Raw genomic sequence first — 21,798 nt, forward strand, 5'->3', positions numbered from 1 at the left:
TTACAACCCATGAACTGAATCACATCAAACAGCCGATTGCCCAAATATGGGCATGACTTCAGTCAATGCCTTCATCACCTTAGACCTACAGAGTCAAATAAGCCCCCCCCCCCCCCCCCTCCCCAATAACCATAACCAACACTTTTCCTTAGACTGTAATAGAATACTCGAAATACACGTCTACAACCAATAGACTACACTTGTGACTCTAGTAACCTCTATCACACGTATCACAAACCGGTTCAAAAAGAACCTCCGCACCAAACTGTGACCCAAGTCATAAACACTATCTCCCTAAGGCCATATCTTTCTCCCACGACCGTACACCAGATCTTGCCGGTTACAAAACCCAGCACTAACATATGAAACTTATACATCTCGCCCTGGACCTCGCACTATGCCATAGCAATCATTCGAAGGTCGTGCCCCAAACACTACGCCGTAAAAATAATGAGAAAACTGAATCAATAATGCACTGAATAGCTCGATCCATGAGCTAAAGACCTACGTCATTTGTTCGATAAGAACCGACACCCAATAACCCTAGAGCAACCGAGATCCTTACCTACTCAGGTCAAAACCCACACAACCGTCCATACTCAACCGTATGCTCCTATACATGTACACATATATATATAATAACCGTATCCCATACCATGATACAATCATGTCACATCATTTATTTATTTATTTATTTTAAGCACCCCATCCTTTTTTCTTTTTCTTTTTTTTTTTTTGGGTTAATTCCACCTACACCCCCTGAGGTTTGCCAATATTCCACTTACGCCCCCTCTACGTTTCATAATTCCACCTACCACCCCTGTCAGTGACGACCGTCCACTTTATTAACGGAAATGTGCAATTTTACGATATTGCCCATGAATTATATATTGATTTTTATATAAAGATATACCTGAGAGTAAAATTACCTAACTGACCTTAGTTGTGTGTTACTAAAATGATCCCAACACTTTGTTTTTTTTGTTCCATATACAGAAACCCAAATGCGATAAAGAAAGAATGGGCGACAATGAGAAAGAGAGAGACACAACCCTATTTTGGGTGATTTCTTTGCTTCGAATTATGTAATCAAACCAAACGAAGAACGTAATGGGAGCGAAACATGGTTTGATTCGAAGAACGATCGTTATTAGGGCTTGGTGACTACGAACGATTGCTATTAGGGCTTTCTGAGCACAAGGTATGTATAAAATGTTGTTTCCCTATTTTGATTTTAAGGTTTGTTGTTATGATTTTGTATGTGAGGGTTTTTCTGTTTTGATTATATTAATCACAAATTAGGTTTACTGACTGTGACATTGACTTGCAATTAGGGTTTTTTGTTAAGATTTTAGGCTTTACTTTTATAAACCATCAATATATGACTTGTATTACTTTCATAATTATTGTTATGAAATTTAGGTGTTTTTTTTTTTAATTATTTGAATTTATATGTTTTCTGTGCCTTCTTTTTTGCTTTTTCCTGATTTATGTTTTAAATGAACACGGCGTGATGGTTAATATTGAAGAGTCCTAGAAATTATGCAATACCTATCCCAGAAATTTCATTTGGACACAAAGGACCTCTATTTCGAATGGGGTTCAATTTAATAATTACTTCTCCAACTTGGTATTGAAACTTTACTTTTAAAGTCATCACCAAAAGTTTATAAAAGTCTTTAAGAAGTTGCTGGTAAATTTCCTTGCTTAATTTATTTTTTAATTTTTCCAAAAAATAATAAAACATATATAAACACTGCAAGTTTATCATTTTCTGAGGAAGTAGTGTAAATTCCCATCACACACTACTTCCTCATTTTCTGTGCTTTCTTTTTTCTTTTTCTTTCAAAAATTGTTATTATTATTTTTTTTTTCTGTGCTTGTGTCAAAAATTATTACTATATATATATATATTTTTTTTTTTGTCTATCATTGAATGATGTTTAAACTTATCATTTAGTTTCACTTAATTACTGTGTTATGAAATCTGTAGAGTTTTCTAGAGCTATATTTTGGTGTATTTGTAGTTGTTTCTCATGCTCTGGCACATCAATGAAGCAGTTGAGACCTTCTGCTAGCTTATCACAGATGTCCATCATCAAAAATAATTTTCTTATGCTAATGTATTTTTGCATAACTCTATTGAGACTTTGCTTTTGGATCGAAGTGCTTACTCGATGTATTTTGCAAATGTTTTAGTTATATTCTCTCAAAAATTGTTGGGAACTGGTTTCTTGCCTAAATTTTTGTGAAGACTCAACATGGAATGTAATAGGAAATATAATATTCAGGCATATATGTATTGAGTAGTTTTTTTTTTATCTTTTTCTGGAAGGAAGTTGCATTTCCACGCATATTATAGAGTAATAGTTGTTGTTATTTTATTTATAAATTTTTTTCCCAGTTCAGTTCATAAAATGTGCTATTATTAAATAGTTGTTGTTGTTGGTTTATTATTATTTTTTTTTCCCAATTCAGTTCATAAAAAAATAGTTGTTGTTGTTGTTTTTTTTTTTTTTTTCAGTCCAGTTCATAAAATGTACTATTATAAACTTGAGCCTTGCTTGAATTTCATATGCAAAATGAAATTTCTATTATGATGTATTATGATTATAAGTTTTTAATTTTTTGTTTTTATATTGCTTTATTTGTAAATGCAGGGCTTGTCTTTTTGTCGAAGTCATGGAGATACGTCATAAATTATTAGTCCATCATTTGGATAAAGTGTTTACATTATGGAATGTGGATCTTGATAGATACTCTTATATGGAATTGCATGATGATTGTTATAAGTATTGTTGTTGTCCATTGTTTGGTGATGTGGCGGTTGCACTTAGAATTGAATATGAATTATATGATAGTAAGCTCAGAATGTTGGTTGTTGATGACAATGATGTGCTGGAGATGTTTAGTTTTCACAATTGTAGGAGTGACATAAACATATTTGTCGATATAATTCCAGCTATCAATGTTGAGATTCCAAACAATGGACCACAACCTGTACCTGTATCAATTGAAACTTCTTCTGTCCATGCTAGTGCTTCATCATACTGTGGTGTGAATGAAGAGGTGGATTATAGTGGTGTGGGCTTGACAGCGATTAGGTAAATGTTGAGTTTGACAATAAATAGGCAAATGATGAAGAGGTTGGTCAAAACAATGAAAGGGAAAATGTTGAGGGTGGTCAAAACAATGAAAAAGAATATGATGAGGATGAGGATTATGTGTATGGTTTTAGCACTGAAGATGAGACTGGAATGAAAATAAGAGTGATGATGGGTTAGTAGATGAAACAACATTGGGAAATAAGTATTGCAATAGAAGTGATGATGGGTTAAGTGACTACTCGTCTAATGATGACTGTGGCTACTCATCAAGTGATTATAATGAAGATAGAGAGGGAGATAATGCAGAAGAACATGATGATGATGATGATGATGATGATGATGATGATGATGATGAAGGGTATAATGGTAAGATAAAACCAAAAGGAAAAAGAAAGAGAAGGTCAAAGATGGTGATTGACTATAGCAAGTTTGGAAAAGTGTTTGAAAGAGTTGAAGGGCAAAAAATTAAATTGGAAATATATCATATCTTTCCAAATGTAGAAGAATTTAGAGATACATTGAAGGATTATGCAATTCAGGAGGGATTTAAACTGAAAATGGTAAAAAATGAAAGGTCGAGAGTGACTTGCAGGTGTGCAACACAAGGCTGCCCATGGAGGATACATGCATCCCGTATCGGAGAAGAGGAGACATATTGTGTTAAGACATATAATGATAAGCATGATTGTGTTAGGCTCTCCCACAATGGAGAAGCAGATTCTAGGTGGTTAGCTAAGAAGTTTGGTAAAAATTTTTAAAGAAAATCCAGAATTAAGTGTAAAGGGGTTCAAAGGGGTAATTAAAGGGGCTCTTGGACTTAAGCTAAGAGGTCATAGTTGTATAGGGCAAGGGGGAAGGCAATAGCTGAAGTTGAGGGCAATCATGCTTCCTCATATGAGTTATTGCCACAGTATGCAAATGAAATCAGAAAATGTAATCCAGGCAGTATAGTTAAGTTTGACCATTGGAGACCGGATTATACTTTGAACCCAACATTTAGAAGAATATTCATTTCATTTGAATCAATGAGAACTGGATTCAAGTTGGGATGCAGACCATTTCTGGGGTTAGATGGGTGCCATTTGAAGGGACCATATGGTGGTGTGCTATTGTCAGCCATTGTTTTGGATGCCAATAATGGGTTATTTCCTGTGGCATTTGGTGTAGTGGAGAGTGAAAGGAAAGAAAGTTGGGCATTTTTTTTGCAGCATTTGAGCACTGTTATTGAGGTAGATGTACTTGCTAAGCCTTGGACCTTCATGTCAGACATGCAAAAGGTTAGCATTTTATTATTTTTTTACATTTTAATATTTTTTTTTTTACTTTACTAGTTTTTCTTTAATTCATTTACTGTTTTTTTATTCACACTACAATAATTTTATTTTAATTCATGTACTGTTTTTATATCATTTGTGATACGGTCTTGATCAAGCATTAATTGAAACTATTCCTCAAGCTACTCATAGATTGTGTTGTAGGCATTTACATAATTTATTTAAGAGAAAATATCCTAGTCTACTGTTAAGACAAAAATTTTGGAAGGCTATTAGAGCCTCTAATGTAGTAGATTTTCAAAAGGCCATGGACCAAATACAAAACTTAAATAGAGCAGCCCACAACTGGCTCATGAATAACTTTGAGTTGTCATCATGGGCTAGGCATGCATTCAATCCAGATTTGAAGAATGATCATGTGACCAACAACATAAGTGAGAGCTTCAACAATTGGGTGGGTGATCTTAGGATGTTGCCTCTACTTTCATGCGATGGGATTAGGGCAAAACTGATGGAAAGAATTCACAAGAGGTACCAACAAGGTTGCACTTGGCAAGGATTGGTTACACCAAACATAAAGAAAAAGTTAAACAAGGTTATTGATGAGGGAAGGGCATTTGCTGTGATGGTTGCTGGTAAGGGAGAGTTTGAAGTCATAAATGACACAATTAGGCATATTGTTAATCTTAATACAAGAACATGTGACTGTATGGGTTGGCAAATCTCAGGTTTACCTTGTAAGCATTCAGTAGTTACAATATGTTACAACAGAGAAAATATTAAGACTTTTTGTGATTCCTCTTACACCATTAACACATATATAAAGATATATGAAGGGATTATACATCCTATACCTGACAAACAATTGTGGGAGCCATATACTGGAATACCATTAGAGCCTCCTCCTCCTAGAAGATTACCTGGCAGGCCTAGGAAGAACAGAAAGAGAGATGCTGATGAACCCCGCAAAACTACTAGTGTGGTCAGAAGGACTTCCAAACTAAGGTGCATGCTTTGCCAAAGGACAGGGCATAACAAAAGGACTTGTCAAATGGCTCCAACTAGAAGAGAACTGGTATTCAATTTACTTTATTTTTAAATTATTTTTTATCTAATGAATCATTAATATACTTATATATCTTACTGTTAGGAAGAAAAAGCTGCAAGAGAGTGTGGTAGCTCAGTGCCATCACAGAGTAAAAGAGGGTCAGCTCAATCAAGGCCAAGCACACAACAGAAAGGAAAAGGGATACAACAGGTATTTGTAATGGTTTTGTTTAATTAAAAACTAATTCATTTCTATGTCTTAACATATGTTTTTTGTTATGTGTGACAGTCACATAGAGGAAGTGATTCTGTTGCTATCTTGTAATGGCTTTGTTTAATAAAAAAAACTAATTTATTTATATGTCTTAACATATGTGTTTTTGTTATGTGTGATAGTCAAGAAGAAGTGGTTCAGTTGCTTCAAGGGTTGTATAGAGAGGAAAAGGGACTGCAGGTCCAACAAATGCACAAACAAGAGGAATAAGAAGTCAAGGAGCAGCCCAATCAAGGCCAAACGCACAACAGGTATCTTGTAATGGCTTTGTTTAATAAAAAAATTAATTTATTTATATGTCTTAACATGTGTTTTTGTTATGTGTGACAGTCAAGAAGAAGTGGTTCAGTTGCTCCAAGTGTTGTACAGAGAGGAAAAAGGGATTGCAGGTTCAACAAATGCACAAATAAGAGTAATAGGAAGTCAAGGAGCAGCCCAATTAGGGCCAAACACACAACAGGTATCTTGTAATGACTTTCTTTAATAGAAAACTAATTCATTTTTATGTCTTAATATATATTTTTTGTTACGTGTAACAGTCAAAGAGAGGAAGTGGTTTTGCTACTCCAAATGTAGAGAAAGGAAAAGGGATTGCAGGTCCATCAAATGCACAAGGAAGAGAACCCTCACTAGGACCACATAAAGGAACAGGGGCACAAATTAGTTTACCACAGAAAGGGAAATACATACCTGTATTTGCCCAATTGGGAGCCAGAGGAAGTGGGTTTGGAGGATCTTAGAATCCAATAAGTATATAAAATGAAGACTTCATTTGGCAGTATGTGTCATTATGGGACAACTGTAATGTTGAAAAATGATGTTTGTTAGTATTTTGCATTATGTTTGTGTATTTTTGCAACTTGAAAAAACAATATGATTTGCAACTTGTGTTTATGGATTAGGTTGGTATGCTTTTGTAGCCATTATATGACTTACTATACTGGCCTTTGTCTTGGATGGAATGAAATGAATTAATTATTCTTTTGAATTAGGATTTCATCTAGTAATTGAGCTTCTTCAGCCATTAGATGAGTGTACCTCAGAAGAAATTTTTTTTTCATTGCAAGATTGCTTAGATTTCTTCCTGAAATTAATTTTAATTGCTGAATCCGGTGCTTATGAAATTATGCTAGAGGTTTAGATTGCTGGAATGAGTTGTATTTATCATTAATAGCTATGAATTATGCTCATCTCACCTTATATATTGTGTCAGCATCATATTGCATTGCCATAGATTTATGATATCCTTTCGTTTTGTTAGAAGTATAAGTATTTGGAATCTAAAAGCACTCCTAGAAGTTTGCATTTCAAAGTAAAACACACTAACAGGTATGCAAACACTTGTATATTCAAAATTGACAGATAATGACATTGTGAAAAGTATGACCATTTTTCATTTCCCGTGTGTATCAATGGTAAGGGTAAAATGAAGTAAACTGTTGTGAATGTATGTCATCTGCTCAATAGCCAATTGTTGTCTTTTGTCAACAATTTGGTATGAGCCTCTTTATGACAATTTGGTTTTTTTTTATTGTAAAATTGACAACCATTACCAACCCTCCATTTCCAACTAGAAATAATAAACATAACTAATATATGCACACATATATATATATATACTGCCTAAGTGAAGTGAAGGGCATTGTTGTATTTTAGAGTTAAAAAGTCAATGGCAGTTTTGTAATTCTGCAATAGTTAATAAGGTTAAAAATATCATTTAAGGGATTGGAACGGGAAAATTGACCTTTTATCCATTTTTCCTGCTGACATTAGCACAAACCGTCAGTTACTTAACGATAGGGGGTAACTTGATACGTAAAGCCATACCTTAAGGGAGGTAGGTGGAATTATGAAACGTAAAGGGGGTGTAAGTGGAATATTGGCAAACCTCAAGGGGTCTAGGTGGAATTAATAAATAAATAAATAAATAAAACTTGCATAACCATGCCTAATAACCATCACAATACCATATGAGACATGCTTGCACCAACCATGCTCACTACTTGCCACATTATCATTTAAAATAAAATTGCAACACACCATGCCTACCACTTGTCGTTACCACCTAAATCACACTTGTCATCATATCATAATTAATATGTTATCAATAATTTATACATTTCATTATCATGGCCATATAACTCACATTTTAGCAATTAAATATTTAAGCATGTGAACACTTAGCAAATAAGCATGCCTTTTAAAACCGTAAACACATAAGCAATTAAATAAGTAAACATGTTTCTCAGGTAACAAACACTTTAACACATAAGTACAAAAAAAATGCAATCCACCTTCCACACAACCCTAGGTAGGCCTCTACCCGTTATCCTACTGGTTTTCGAACCATTGCTATGATACCAAATTTGTAACGACCCGAACTCGAGGGTCTAAATCGTTAAACGGGTCCTTATCCGAACCTGAGGTCAACTAAGGACACTACCATCTTTTCCTGCGTCAGTATATAATATACGTGTCATCCCAGGGTTTTAAAAAAATAGTAATAGCAATAATAATAGAATGAGATCATAGTTACAAAATATGTCAAAACAGTCCACTGACCCATCGAACCCTGTGGAGGAGCGTCGTCCGCCACTTCCCTTCCGAGTCCTGAAAAATGTTAATAATAAAGGGGTGAGCATAAGCTTGGTAGGAAGTGTCTAAGACACACTTCTTATGACCCAGTGAATCCATACCAAGAATAGGTAAAGGCAAACGGGATCATGCCATAAGGAATATATATATATATATATATATATATATATATATATATATATCAATAACACCACAACCAGTATATAACCAAGTATCATCCAATCACCCATACACGAAAAATATTAATGAGATGCAATGTCATGCCAATGTTGCTCCCCGTTTTCCAAAACAATTCTTTTATACCGTTCTAAACCGTTAATGCAATCCGGCCCATAGCACCTCTATGGCGCCACGAGGGAAGGATTGGCTAGCTTTCCCCGACTACATGGCACCTCCATGACGTTGTCTGGGCCTCGGTAGCTCAACCTCCCTCTAGATCACATTAACACCCCAGACCACTAGGCGCTTCCTAGGCGTCCGGTTTTCAAAAATCTTTCATCAAAAATCATTTCCCAAAAATAATTGCCTTTATTTTAAAATACTTTTGCCCTTTTCTTTTCCAACTTCATGCATCTCAATGCCTGAATGCTTCTTGCATCTCAATGCCGTAATATCATGCAAATCAACTCTAACAAATATTACAAGCTTATCAAAATAATTCTCATGGAAGAACATGCATATAAATAATCAAATTTTAGCCATTAAACATAAGAATTTAAAACACAACCATTTAAGCATGATTCTTTCTTCATTTTAACAACTATCTATTCACAAATCACTTTCACATAGAAACCCACATGGATATACAAATTTAATATACAACACTAAAGAAATTTCTCTAAAGGATAATCACATTCAAGCATGTTGTACATTAGTTATAGGAAAATGAATCACAAGAATCAAAGATTGAGTGAATTAGAACACCCCTACCCTGAAAAAGAATTTTCCTCACTGGATCATCAAAGCCTCAAGCTTCCGGCCCTCTCTGAAATCTCGGCTCATCTCTAAAATCTCCTCAATCTCGGCCCTCTGTCTCTTTCTTTAATTTTTTTCCTCTATTTCCTTCACTCTGTGCATTTACTAAAGTCTCAAAACATACACTAATATATATATAAACGCAATCCACCGACTCCATACACACGTCAATACTACTCACCACACCCTCAAAAAGATGTCAGACAAAATATCAACCCACTAAATTGGATTGGTAGTAATCTTTATCAACTCATTCACCTTTTTTCTAATAAACCCATGTGAAAATATACCCAAAGTCAAAAGTTGCCAAAAGGACTTCCTAGTGGGTCCCACGAATTACCATTACAATTTCCTATTTCTTTTTTCTTTATCCCTTTTTCTTTTCTTTTCCCAGCCGCCCATTGCTTCTTCATTCCATCAGACATATGCAATACATAAATATATATATAAACAAAATATATAAAGTAACAAAATCAACCCATTAAAATTCTAATGGAACCCACCAATAACATCTCACTTATTCTTTTTTTCCTTCATTACGGCTGGCCCTTTCTCATCAAATAGATGCGCATGCGCGCGCGCACACACTTATATATTATGCAACAAATATCCAAATCAACCCACTAAACATTTAAATTGGGTAAGTCTCTAATATAAGACTAAATAATCAAATTTTGACAACTAAAAATCATGAAATAAATATAAATTTAAAATCTTAAAAAAATTCAGTTTCTCACAGGTGGGCTACAGTCCACCTTTGCCCACCCCTTTGTCCGCCTTTATCTGCTGGACTATACAAGTCTTGGAATTTTATTTCCCTTCAATGAAGCTCACTTGTGGATCTATTGTTATACCATGAATTTGGTCCACTTGTCTCTCTCTCATTTGCTCATGTGGATGCCAAAATGGCTGCTACTTAGGCTGTTATTTTTGTGCGTCAACAACCAGAGAATGTCAAATGTTAATTAAATAAAAGGGTAATTTAGTCTTAAAAATATATGTTTTTAAAGCTCCATACGAGTAGGAAAACCCTATTAATAACAAATATTTTGATTGGTTCACAACAGCGAGTGTTGATTGGCCGTCGTTACTAGAGACTATCCCTAGCACTATTGTAATTGGTTCACAACATCGAGTGTTGATTGACAATCGTTAGTAGCAACTGTCCTTGGCACTCCAATTGTTGTGATTGGTTGTGTTGATAGTTCTCAAGTTGTGAACCAATCACAACAGTTGTCATTAATAGTTTTTTTCTACTTTTATGAAACTCTAAAAGCATACCTCAAATTTATTTTATTTTATTTTATTTTTTTCAGAGGAGTGATAATGATAGTCTTTAATATCAGCAATTATCTGTCAACAGTCTCTGTTGTGAACCAATCACAACAATTGTCATTAATAGGCATTCTTTATTTTTATGGAACTTTAAAAACATACCCTTTTTTTTTTTAATACCAAACTAACCTTTTATTGACGTTTTCTTCTCTTCCTCTCACTATCCATATACATTTAAATACATATGCATATATATATATATACAACTAATAATCTTACAGAGGATTATTTCCTTCTGGCAAGGAGCTAGGGGGAGGGGGAGTCAAACCTGGGCTCAGACACGAATCAGGAAGTGCCTCTACCTACCAACTGGACTACCCAACTTACCCTTGTCATAGATTATTGGATTTGTGACATTTAGGCTCTAAATTTAATTTTTTTTCCTTTATATATTTTTTCTTTCTTACATCTCTCTATTATTTTGATGATGATTGTTTCGTCTTATTGTTGCATTAAAGGCCGCCCCTCAAATATTTTTCTGTATCCGTCACTGCACATGGGTAACCTCAAATTGAACTCCTCAATCAGATTAGGAGGCTTATGAATCGCAGGAATCCATCATTTGTGTTGGACCAAAACGAAAACTTAATATACAACTTATTATGTCCAGAAGATGAAGGAATGCTTTAGTTATTCTACTTACAGAAACTCTTCATACTTGTAACACCTTCAATTTATAATCCTCTAAAGAGAATGTGTGCACCTTCAATTTGAAATCCACCTAAAGAGAATGTGTGCACCGTATTGTGGTTGCAGGGTCAGAGACTGCATCGGACCATGAACATACGATGGTGATACCTCAAAAGAATATTGTCTGATGATCATAGCTAGGACAACTTTTGCCTCAACCACAGCTAAATTTTGGCCTACACAGATTCTGGGGCCTATCCCGAAAGGAAAAAATGAGGCTAGATGCTTTCGATGCTCAGCAAACCTCAATGGATTGAACTCATTAGCATCTGCTCCCCATATCTCCGTGTCGTGATGAACAGCAGTCATGGGCAAAAAGAGTTGTGTGTCGGCTGGAATGTCTAGGTTCTGTAGCTTAACATTTTTTGACGTTTGCCTCATCAACATCAAAGCTGGAGGGTAGAGTCGTAGCGTTTCATCAAGTATCATGCTCACCTGTCAAAAAAATGTAAAATTGTATAGATGGCTTGTTTTGCATATGGGAAAGAAGAGAAGCAACATTAAAGATTCTAGTTGGTAGGAGATATTTTATCAAATAGTAAAAATACACATTAGGTATAGATGGGTTTCTCGTGTTTTTGTCCAAAGACAGGCAGAGAGGATCATTCCCACTTATTCTTTGAATTGCAACTTCATCAAATGACTTCGGTTTCAAGTTCTGCACAAGTGTGGAATGTCGTGACAAACGGAGAGTTGGGTAGAACTAATAAATTAGATGAGTGTGAAGTTTAAATGGGAATCTTCTAAGAATATGGTTAGGGGTGTGGCTGTTGCTGCTGCACTGGTATACCAAGATTGGATCCTAAATTTGAGTGGAACTCTTAAATTTAGGAAATTCTTGTATCTTTAATCTACATCTCTCTTTCCTATCCCAAGGCCAAAAAGGCAAATCACTTTGTCCTCCTTTTGATTTTCTTTATTTTGGACCGTCTTTCATAGCAAAGTTATTTCAGACTATTCAAATTCAAAATGCCACGGCAACGTACCTTAACACAGCCATTGCAGTAAGAAGTAATGATATCACTATATCACCATACTTCTGCACTAGACTGATGGAAAAAAAAAATTCCTTGTGCAGTTGTGCTACTGACATGAGCAAATGGGACTAAATTCAAATTCTCTGCAACAGGAAGCCCATTGTCTCTGCAAACGCTGAACACTTCATCCCGTGCCTTGCTCTGCCATTCTTGATGCAATGCTAGGAGTAGAAGTGCCCAAGTCAAAAGATTGGCAGTGGTTTCTTTTCCTGCAAAGTAGAATGTCTTGCATTCATCTATAATCTCCTCCACCCGCAATCTCTCTTTTTTTCCATCCTGATTCTTGTGGGAAGACATTAACAAGGTAAGTAGATTTTTTGAATTTTCTCTTGTTTTGTTCTTCTCAATTAACATCCTAATAGAATCTTGAATTTGTTTCTCCATCCTCCACATCATTCTGTTCTTCTTAGTGGGCAAAAACCTGTATATATTTCAATTTTGAGAGGGAGAGAGAGAGAGAGAGAAGTCAACTTTGTCCCAAATCAAGAAACACAAAATAACAACTAAGAAAAAATTAGGACCATGAAATTGATAGTGCAGTTGCAAAATGTTTAGAAAGGATAAGTAATGTATTACTATCTAGAGGGTATAATAACATCTCAAATTGGAAGGGTCAACTAATTTGAAGATAGACAAGGCATATCAGTTATAAGAATAAGGTAAGCATTATAATTAATTTTCCCACAAAAGGTCACCTGAATCCCGGAATGTAGACACTCCTTAAAGCCTCCAACACCAGACTTACTTGCCGTTCTTGTAATTAAAAAATGCGCTTCCCCTCTTCAAAACTGCTCCCAAAAGCGGTCCTTGATATAACTTCTGCTGAGAGGTTATGAAGTTCTCTGTGCACTTCCACCTCGAATTCGTCTCTCCCCTCTCTTTCTTCCTCCCACTTCTCCAGCATTTTTCTAGTACTAGCCACAATTTCTGGCACCCAACCCTGTCAAAGACAGTTAGGCACTATAATAATTTAGCACAAATGTCCAAAACATTCCTCTAATATTTAATCACAAAGTTAAATTAAATTTTGCATTGGACTTGCTCTATATTAGTCTCCAAAGTATGTTTAAGCTATATTGTGGTAAGTTTCAACATATTAATATAAATGTTAGCATGACCTTGTTCAGTTAATTCTTTATATCCTTGAGATACCCATAGAAACAAAATCAGGAACTACAACAACAACTAAAAAAAGTCCCATAGAGCTCATTAAAGTCTAGACATGCCCAAATAGGAACTCATTTGTTATCTATAGGACTAGGAGTCTAGGACAGTGTTTCTTTTAAGCATTATAAAGAGGGCCTAACTGAAATCTTTTCAAACAATCCAAATTTTACCGGATGACAATACATGTGCATGATTTGCAGTCCAACCTTCTTTCAAAGTAAAAGTAAAAAGTTGAGCGTTCAAGTCACACAAGAGCATATGATTGTATGAGTGAGTTTATTGGCAGAATTATATATTTAATGTGTTTGGAATCCTAATGTTGGTGCTTTGAACAAATATATAGACATAAAACTCCAGGCTAGTGGTATTTTTTTTATCTGAAAGTTCGAGCTTCAACATGTGCTAAATAATAATAATAATAATAATAATAATAATAATAAAAAGATGTATATATATATATAGAGAGAGAGAGAGAGAGAGAGAAAGAGAGGATTACTTTAACCCTCTCCATGTTAAAGGCCTGGTTTGTGATTCTTCTGTGAAGGGCCCATTTCTCACCCATGAGACGAACAAGTCCATCCCCCAATAGAAGCTTAGCCAGAGGATTGAACTCAATCTTCTTGAAGGAGCCACTGTTGTTGAGCAACACCTCCTTAATCATGTCCTGGTCGGCTATAGCCAAACGAGGCTTTGCCCCAAACCAATACAGGAATGTCTTCCCATAAATGGTTGACCATTTGTAGTAGTGTGGAATCACCCGATTGATATCATGGTTGAAAGAGACTGGCCTTGATTCAGCTTCCGCAATCATACGCCGGCTGATGTCTGCCGAGTTTCCGAAGATCGGACGGTAGCCGGGACCCCCTATGCCTTGTTTCCTGAAGTGTTTTTGAATCTTCAATGGAACCCAGATGACTGAGTGTACGAATTTGAAGACGAATGTGAAAAGTAGAAAGATTAGAGTAAGGAGTAGAAAATGCATGGTTAGAAAGAGAGAACAAGCAGAGGAAATGATAGGACTGTTTGGTGATCACAGTTCATAGTGAGCGCCTTTTCAAGTAAAAAATAAGGCACTAAATTTGTATGTATAAGGAGTGTGTGTCAATATAGTTGTTGAGCGATAGTGAAAGGGAAAGGGAAGGATATATTAAGGAATTGAACAATCATAAACCATTCCACATTCTTCTCTCTCCTGTGTCGGTGTTTGGGAATTTTAGAGTTTTCCAAGGAATTAGTCTTAGAAAATAAAATTCAAAGATGAACTTAAATTATATTTTTTAATAATATAAAAAGTTTTAAAAAGATGCGATATTAACCCCTTCCCTTCTCTCCACTTGAACTCCACATAAAAATTAAAAAAACTAAAATGACAAAATTATTGCTAAAACAAAGTGTTAGAATAGTCTTTGAAATAATATATTGTCCAATGAAATAATATTTTTGTTTATGAGAGATAATTATCTTTTTATTTTAGAAATGAGAGAAATTTAGAGAAAACAAATGAAAATACAGATTATATATGTTAGAATAAAATGGAAAATATTATATTGTATTAAATTGTATATTATGAACAATACAATAATAATATTCTATATATAAGAGAAGGTTGTGGGTAGGGAGCCATGAACAAGTAATCAATCAATAGATGGTAATAAGGAAGGTACATTGTGTTGACAGTATTCATTACAGGCCAATTAGGTTTCTTGCTCTTGATTCAGCTTCCGCAATCATACGCCGTCTGATCTCCGCCGAGTTTCCCAAGATCGGACGGCAGCCTGGGCCCCTGGACCCCCTATACCTTGTTTCCTGAAGTGTTTTAGTATCTTCAATGGAACCCAGATCACTGTGTGTATAGATTTGAACAAGAAGAAGACGACAAGTAGAAAGATTAGAGTAACAATTAAGTAGAAGATGCATGGTTAGAGAGAGAAAAAGAAAGAGAGAGAGAGAGGGCTAGCGGAAGAAATGATGGCCCGGTCTGGTCACCATAGTTCATATGAGTTGAAATTTGTAGTATTTCATTTGAATTTGTGTTTCATTTGAGTTTTGTATTTCATTAAACTTTAATAAGATGGGTCCACGTAGTTGTTACGCGACAATGAAAAAGAAACAAAGGATATAGGTAAAATTACTAATTAGCCATATTCTTGATGCTAATTAAATTTTAAATTATGTTATATACATGTGTGGACATTTTTCTTCAAGTACAAACTTTCAAAAAAAAAAAAAATCTTTCATTACAGTGCTTTATAAAATTTGAAAAGGCCACTTATTAAATTTTATTTAAATATTATGAAACTCAACATTTTTTATGGCCTAATTTCTCAAAGTGTCTACAATATTCATGATGCGAGAGGCGCACCCTATATGTTAGTATGATTAATTAGAAGACAAAAGTAAGAAAAAAAATTGCAAAATTTACAAATATAAAACAGATAAAAAAACAAGTGGTAAGTCTTAAAAAAAGCTCAACTAAAATAATATGGCCTTTTGTTTACAAGTGAAAAAATTAAGGTTGAAGTATAACCCAAAGGGATAATATGAGATTGTGATTTACTTATAACAAAAAGGAGGAATTTTTTTTTTTCCATTATCTTTTGTTATTAAAAAAAGTGGTAACAATTTAGATATAATATCACTGGTTATAAAACTAGTGCAAAACACACTCCCCTGTAAAAAGGTTGTTTGAAAGATTAACCCCACCATCTCTATCCCTTGTGGAAAAGATTAAAAAAATTAGTCTTAATGTATTCAGTACACCATTTTCCCAATTCTCTTAATCCAAGGACGAGACTGTTTTCTTTATATACTCCTTAATTTTAATTTATTTGAAAAAAAAAAAGAAAAATTATCCTTATAAAAAAAAACACTACTTCAATTAACTACTAGTTATATATTTCTAAATGTCACCGTGGTAAATTCTACCCCAGAAATTTTTGCCCTATGATGGCAATCAACCAGCCCTGCCGTCTACCCTGGTCAAATCCAGACAACCCACACTCGGTGCCTATAAACTCGCACCAAGTAACACTCCTACACAAGTAATTTTAAAGCAGTAATGTAAAGCACACACCACGATTTAAATAAGCCCCAAGGCTCCCAACCTTTTACTATGTTCACAAATAATACAAGGAAATGACCAACGTCCGCAGCAAGATTACAATGCACACTCTCTTCACCAACTCACAAAATCTCACTTGATACAGACTCCACAAGCCTATATATAGGCAACTCTCAAAACTACCCACCCCATTGGTGGAGACATGCCCTCCACCTAGGATATACAAGTGTTGATACATCTGGTGCACAGGGCCGGTTCGAGCCTTAAGCGATTTAGGAAGGCTCCAAAAATTTAAAATTTTCTTATATTAAGTTATTCTATAATTATTTCCTAATATTGTTAAACTCTAATAAATATAAAAAATTTATATTAGCCCTCAAAGATTTATATCCTAAAATAACTTCTTCTTCTTCTTCTTCTTCTTCTTCTTCTTCTTCTTTTTTTTTTTTTTTTTTTTTTTTTTTTGTCCCTCCACACTAGTTTCGATTTTAATTTAATATTAGGCTCAAAAATTTGTATCATAATTTTTTTTTTTCCCTCTTTCTTTCTCTCTCATTCACTTTTTTTGCACTAATACTAAAAATATTTTAGGGTAAGTTACACCAATAGTAAAATATTATATGTTGTTGTTTGGAAAAATGGCGAAAACTTTCCATAATCTTTTTTTTTTTTTTTTTTTAATAAGTCTTCATTACAAGTTTATAGTTGTTATGAACGCATATTTAGTCCATTGAAAAATTTGTAAAAATATTGGATTTTGATTTTCTAAATCAGGTTCAATGGTTCTTTTTCTTTAATTATTTTTTAATTTTTTTTTTTTAAATCAGGTTCAATGGTTTATTTTCTTTAATTATTTTTTAATTTTATTAACTTTTATTATTATAAATTTGTGTGTATATATATTTGTATATTTTGTTTTTGAGTTGTGACTAATTTTATTTATATGGTTAAAAAGGCCACTTTTTATTTTTCGCCTAAAGCCTAAAATTAGATTGAGCCGCCCCTGCTGGTGCATGCCAGCATTACATTGCAATTGACAGCCCCAACTACTAAGCATGCTGACATATGCCAACCCATGCCAAGTGTCTTGGTTGGTTGCCCCAGCAACTACCCACTTCTGTTAATGCCTCCCTTATGAACTGGTGGAAACTTCCCCTCAAAGTGTGTTTGACTATGATGCACCAACACGTGAGAATAGGCGGTTATACTCGACACTCGACACCTCTGTAGAGGTAACCTAATTTTTTTTTTTCCTTTTTTTCATGCCGGACATGGCGAAAGACACGCCGGCGACACGTATAGGACATGGGGTTCAAATTTTTTGAAAAAAAAAAAAAAAAAAAAAAAAAAAAAAAGAAAAAAAGAAGAAGAAGATAAAGAGAAATATACATACATGTATATGGTTGTGTGTATTCATAGAAAGACAGATTAAGGGAGAGGGATGGTGGAGATGAGAAAGTCGGTTCCAGGAGAAGAGAGAACTTGCATTTTTAGACTTTTGGCCGATGAAAAGCTTCGAAAATAGGTTGCTTGTTTGCGATCAATTCCTATTTGGAAGCATAAGCTTCCCCTCTGCTGTCTCATTCCCTATAGATAACCGCTTAAAAAAAGGTAATAAAAACCCTAGGGTAGAAAGAAGTGATAAGATTGCAATCTTACCTTTTAGAACCGGTTATAAAAATAATAATTCTATATATATATATATATGTGTGTGTGTGTATATTTTCAAGGTATTTGGGCCTATATTTTTCAAGAGAATAATGGGCCTAAAAGTTATGTTTATTAAATATAAATTAGAAATTGAGTAAAAGTAAAATATATATTATAATATATTATTATTTTATTGCCATATCCTTTCCGTGTCCATGTCCGTGTCCTGTTTTTTTTTTTTAAATTTGCCTTATCGCTCTATCCATGTCGTATTGTACCCGTGTCCCATATTCGTGCTTCATAGGTGTTTGACAACCACCTATGTGTTGTTTGCCTCAGAATGTGCCACCTTGCAGGGTGGTTGCTGGACATACCCACTCCCCACAATGTCAACTATTAGAAATTTAGCAATTTTAATATTGTAATTGAAAATTTTTGTAGTACAAAATCCAATCCTGGCCTGTAATTTAATGAGTTAGTGCTTAGTAAGTGAGATAAAAATAGAATACGTTACATGATTTTAGTGTGAAGACAAAGTTACTTGAAGAAAGTTATATCAAAAGGGTAAAAAGGTACACGATCTTCTACAAAGGGCAAACCAGTCAAAGAACTTCTATAAAGGTCAATTCAGTTCAGAGTTATTTCTCAAAGGGAAAAATAGTCCAAGAACTACTACAACGGCATAATAGTTCAGAGTTCTACCTCAAAGGGCAAAATAGTCTAAGAACCATCACAAGGGCAAAATAGTCTAGAGTTGTACTATAAGGGGCAGATTAGTCCTAAGAACAACTTTGAAAGGTAATGACGTAATCTTCTCAAGTATAAGCTTTAAAGGTAAGAATCACACTTGAATTTCATCTATCACCATTTAGGTTTATGCATACATATTATTGATTCTGAAATTTCTTTAAATGTGGGATTATTATTAAACTTGTCTTTTTAAGTTCCAAACATGCCCAGATGACCCTAGAAGTCCTAAAGCCCATCCAAGAAAAAATAGGAGCCAATTTTTCCTATAAAAGAAGATGTAAAGTCACAAAGAAATAACTCTGGCAATTTTCAGATCTCGTAGCTGCTTTTAGGGTTTTTGGAGTTCTCTTTGAAGATTGAAGAAGAAGATCCCAAGAAGAAGAATTGCAGTCCATGGAGATGCTTTCTACACCAACAACGATGATATCATCCATCTTCATGAGTAGCTAAATCTTCTCTTAGGGCATTGATGTAATCCGAATCTAAATAATATGGTTTGATTGTTTTTAACTTTGGGGATTTTCATTATTTATGTATTTTAATTGCATGATTATGATCAATTGACTTAGAATTTCTAAGAAATTAGAGTTTTAATAAATAAAAATAGTTTTTGATTAAATTAATATCTCGTCTTAGAATTGATTTTATTTTAATCAAATCCGAACTATTTTTATTGTTTGAGATTGGCGGCTAAGGGCTTCTCATAACGATATGGATAGTGATCATGCAATAGTGCTCAAATTGTATTGTGAATGAATGTTTTGATAATTTATACTTAGGGAAGGCAAATTATACTGCAATTTAGTTTAGAGTAGTTAGGTAGATAATTCATACCAACCGAAGATAGGTTATTGCTTAACATAAATTTATGATTTATCTTCTTGAAATTAAATGAAATTGGATGTTAATTCATTTAATTCTTGATCATACATAATTATTAAAATCCCTAAGGTCGAATCAATTAACCATATTATGAAGTTCGTGGTGAAATCAAGCCCTAAGTATTTCTTCTCTTGATCTCAATCTTTTGATAAATTCGTTATTTTTACATTTCATGTTATTGATACATAATCAAATTAAACAAATAAATCTTCTTTCTAAATTAAATTAGTGATTAATTTTATACTTAACAATTCACCACAGTCCTTGAGGTTCGACACTCTCAACATAGCTCTATCCTACAATGATTCGTTCTATTGCAAGTGGGCTTTATCATTGATGATACATACATCAACTTTCTAATCCTGCAGATTTATGTTGATGATATCATGTTATGTGGCTCAGATTCCTCTTTGACCTCTGAATTTGCAAACCATATGAAAATAAGGTTTGAAATGTCCATGCTTGGCACTCTAAGGTACTTCTTAGGCCTTTAAATTCATCAATCCTTCACTGGCATCTTCATCTCTTAAGAGAAGTATGCCACTGAGTTACTCAAGAAGTTTAATATGGCTAAAAACAATGTAGTTTCCATACCTTTGTGCCCTAATACCAAGGTTACACTTGAGTGTACCACAGAAAATGTTCCCTCAACACTTTATAGGTTCATTATTGGTAGTTTGCTGTATCTCATAGCTTCTAGACCTGACATTATGTATTATGTGGGCTTAGTTGCAAGATTTCAAAGCAATCCAAGGGCTTCTCACCTACAAACTGCCAAAAGGATCCTCAGATATGTCAAAGGAACTCTCTCCTATGGTCTTCACTATCTTTACTCACCCTCCTTGCCTATTATAACTTATTCTGATGCAGATTGCAGTGGTTCTCTACCTGATAGGAAGAGTACTTCAGGCTGTTGGTACCTTCTTGGCTCATACATGGTCTCTTGGCTTAGTAAAAAACAAAGCACAGCGTCTTCATCCATTACAGAGGCTGAGTACATAGCTGCTGCACAAGCTGGTTCACAATTACTATAAATGAAGACAACACTTTTAGACCTGGTCATTCCGTTCTCAAGTCCTCCAAAGCTCTACTATGATAATCAAAGTACTATAGCCATTAGCAAGAATCCTACATTGCGTTGGAGAAGCAAACACATTGATATCAAATACCACTTTCTCAGGGATAAGGTCCAAAAAGGGCTTATTGACATCACTTATCTTCCAACAGAAGATCAACTTGCAAATATCATGACAAGGCCATTGCTACCACAGAGGTTTTCAACCCTCAGAGATCTTCTTGGGGTTGTTTCTAATCATTTGTAGTCCTTAACATGTCTTTTCATGTTTTGTCTTTCAATGTCAAAAAGGGGGAGAAATAGACCTTAATCAAGGATATGTATATTATCTGGTATGCTTTCATTACTGTTATAATGGTACATTGTTGATTGTTGATGAGAGCTGAAAAGTACACATTTAAACCCCTTAAGCTTGAGTATTCTAGGACCTTTATCTATCTTATTTACCCGTGTTAGTACTTATTTGTGTTTTTATCTATTTCAGGTCAATAATGTTAAAATGGGCTAAAAATGAGTTCTTAAGGCCTTTTTGGAGTCAAACTAAGTCTTAGCGATGATCCGGAGCAAAAAGAGGCTGATTTGGAGCAAAAAGAAGCTGATACTAAAAAGCTGAAAAGTTGGATGGATCGCAGAAAAGTTGGATCGATCGAACTTTTAGTTGGATCGATCAGAAAAGTTGGATCGATTGAAAAATAAGTTGGATCGATCGAAAAAGTTGGATCGATTGAAAATAAGTTGGATCGATCGAACTGGACATGTTCCGTGCGCGCCCAAAAGTTCACCTACCAAAAAGTTGCGGGATTAGATATTTTTGGGCATATATTCTAGACTTAGTGACTAAGAAAAGGACCTTCTATATAAAGGGAAGCAACCCATTTG

The 21,798-nt window shown here is 34.5% G+C and overlaps 1 protein-coding gene and 1 pseudogene across 1 annotated transcript; one reads left to right on the forward strand and one right to left on the reverse strand.

Annotated features, from left to right (window-relative positions):
- Positions 1 to 7,900: 7,900 nt before the first annotated feature.
- On the reverse strand, positions 7,901 to 14,531 carry LOC132277475 (cytochrome P450 734A1-like; annotated as a pseudogene).
- A 5,879-nt stretch (positions 14,532 to 20,410) lies between these two features.
- LOC132277476 (secreted RxLR effector protein 161-like) lies at positions 20,411 to 20,878 on the forward strand. Its single transcript, XM_059779329.1, has one exon. It carries the CDS (start codon positions 20,411 to 20,413, stop codon positions 20,876 to 20,878), a length of 468 nt encoding a protein of 155 aa, XP_059635312.1.
- Positions 20,879 to 21,798: the final 920 nt, after the last annotated feature.

The sequence above is a fragment of the Cornus florida genome, unplaced genomic scaffold (assembly GCF_030987335.1).
Source record: "Cornus florida cultivar Cherokee Brave unplaced genomic scaffold, ASM3098733v1 CherokeeBrave_3.0.0_Hap2_Chr10, whole genome shotgun sequence".
Taxonomy (NCBI): domain Eukaryota; kingdom Viridiplantae; phylum Streptophyta; class Magnoliopsida; order Cornales; family Cornaceae; genus Cornus; species Cornus florida.

Coding starts and splice junctions, on each gene's coding strand:
- LOC132277476 (XM_059779329.1), top strand. CDS start 20,411: ATGGCTAAAAACAATGTAGTTTCCATACCTTTGTGCCCTAATACCAAG.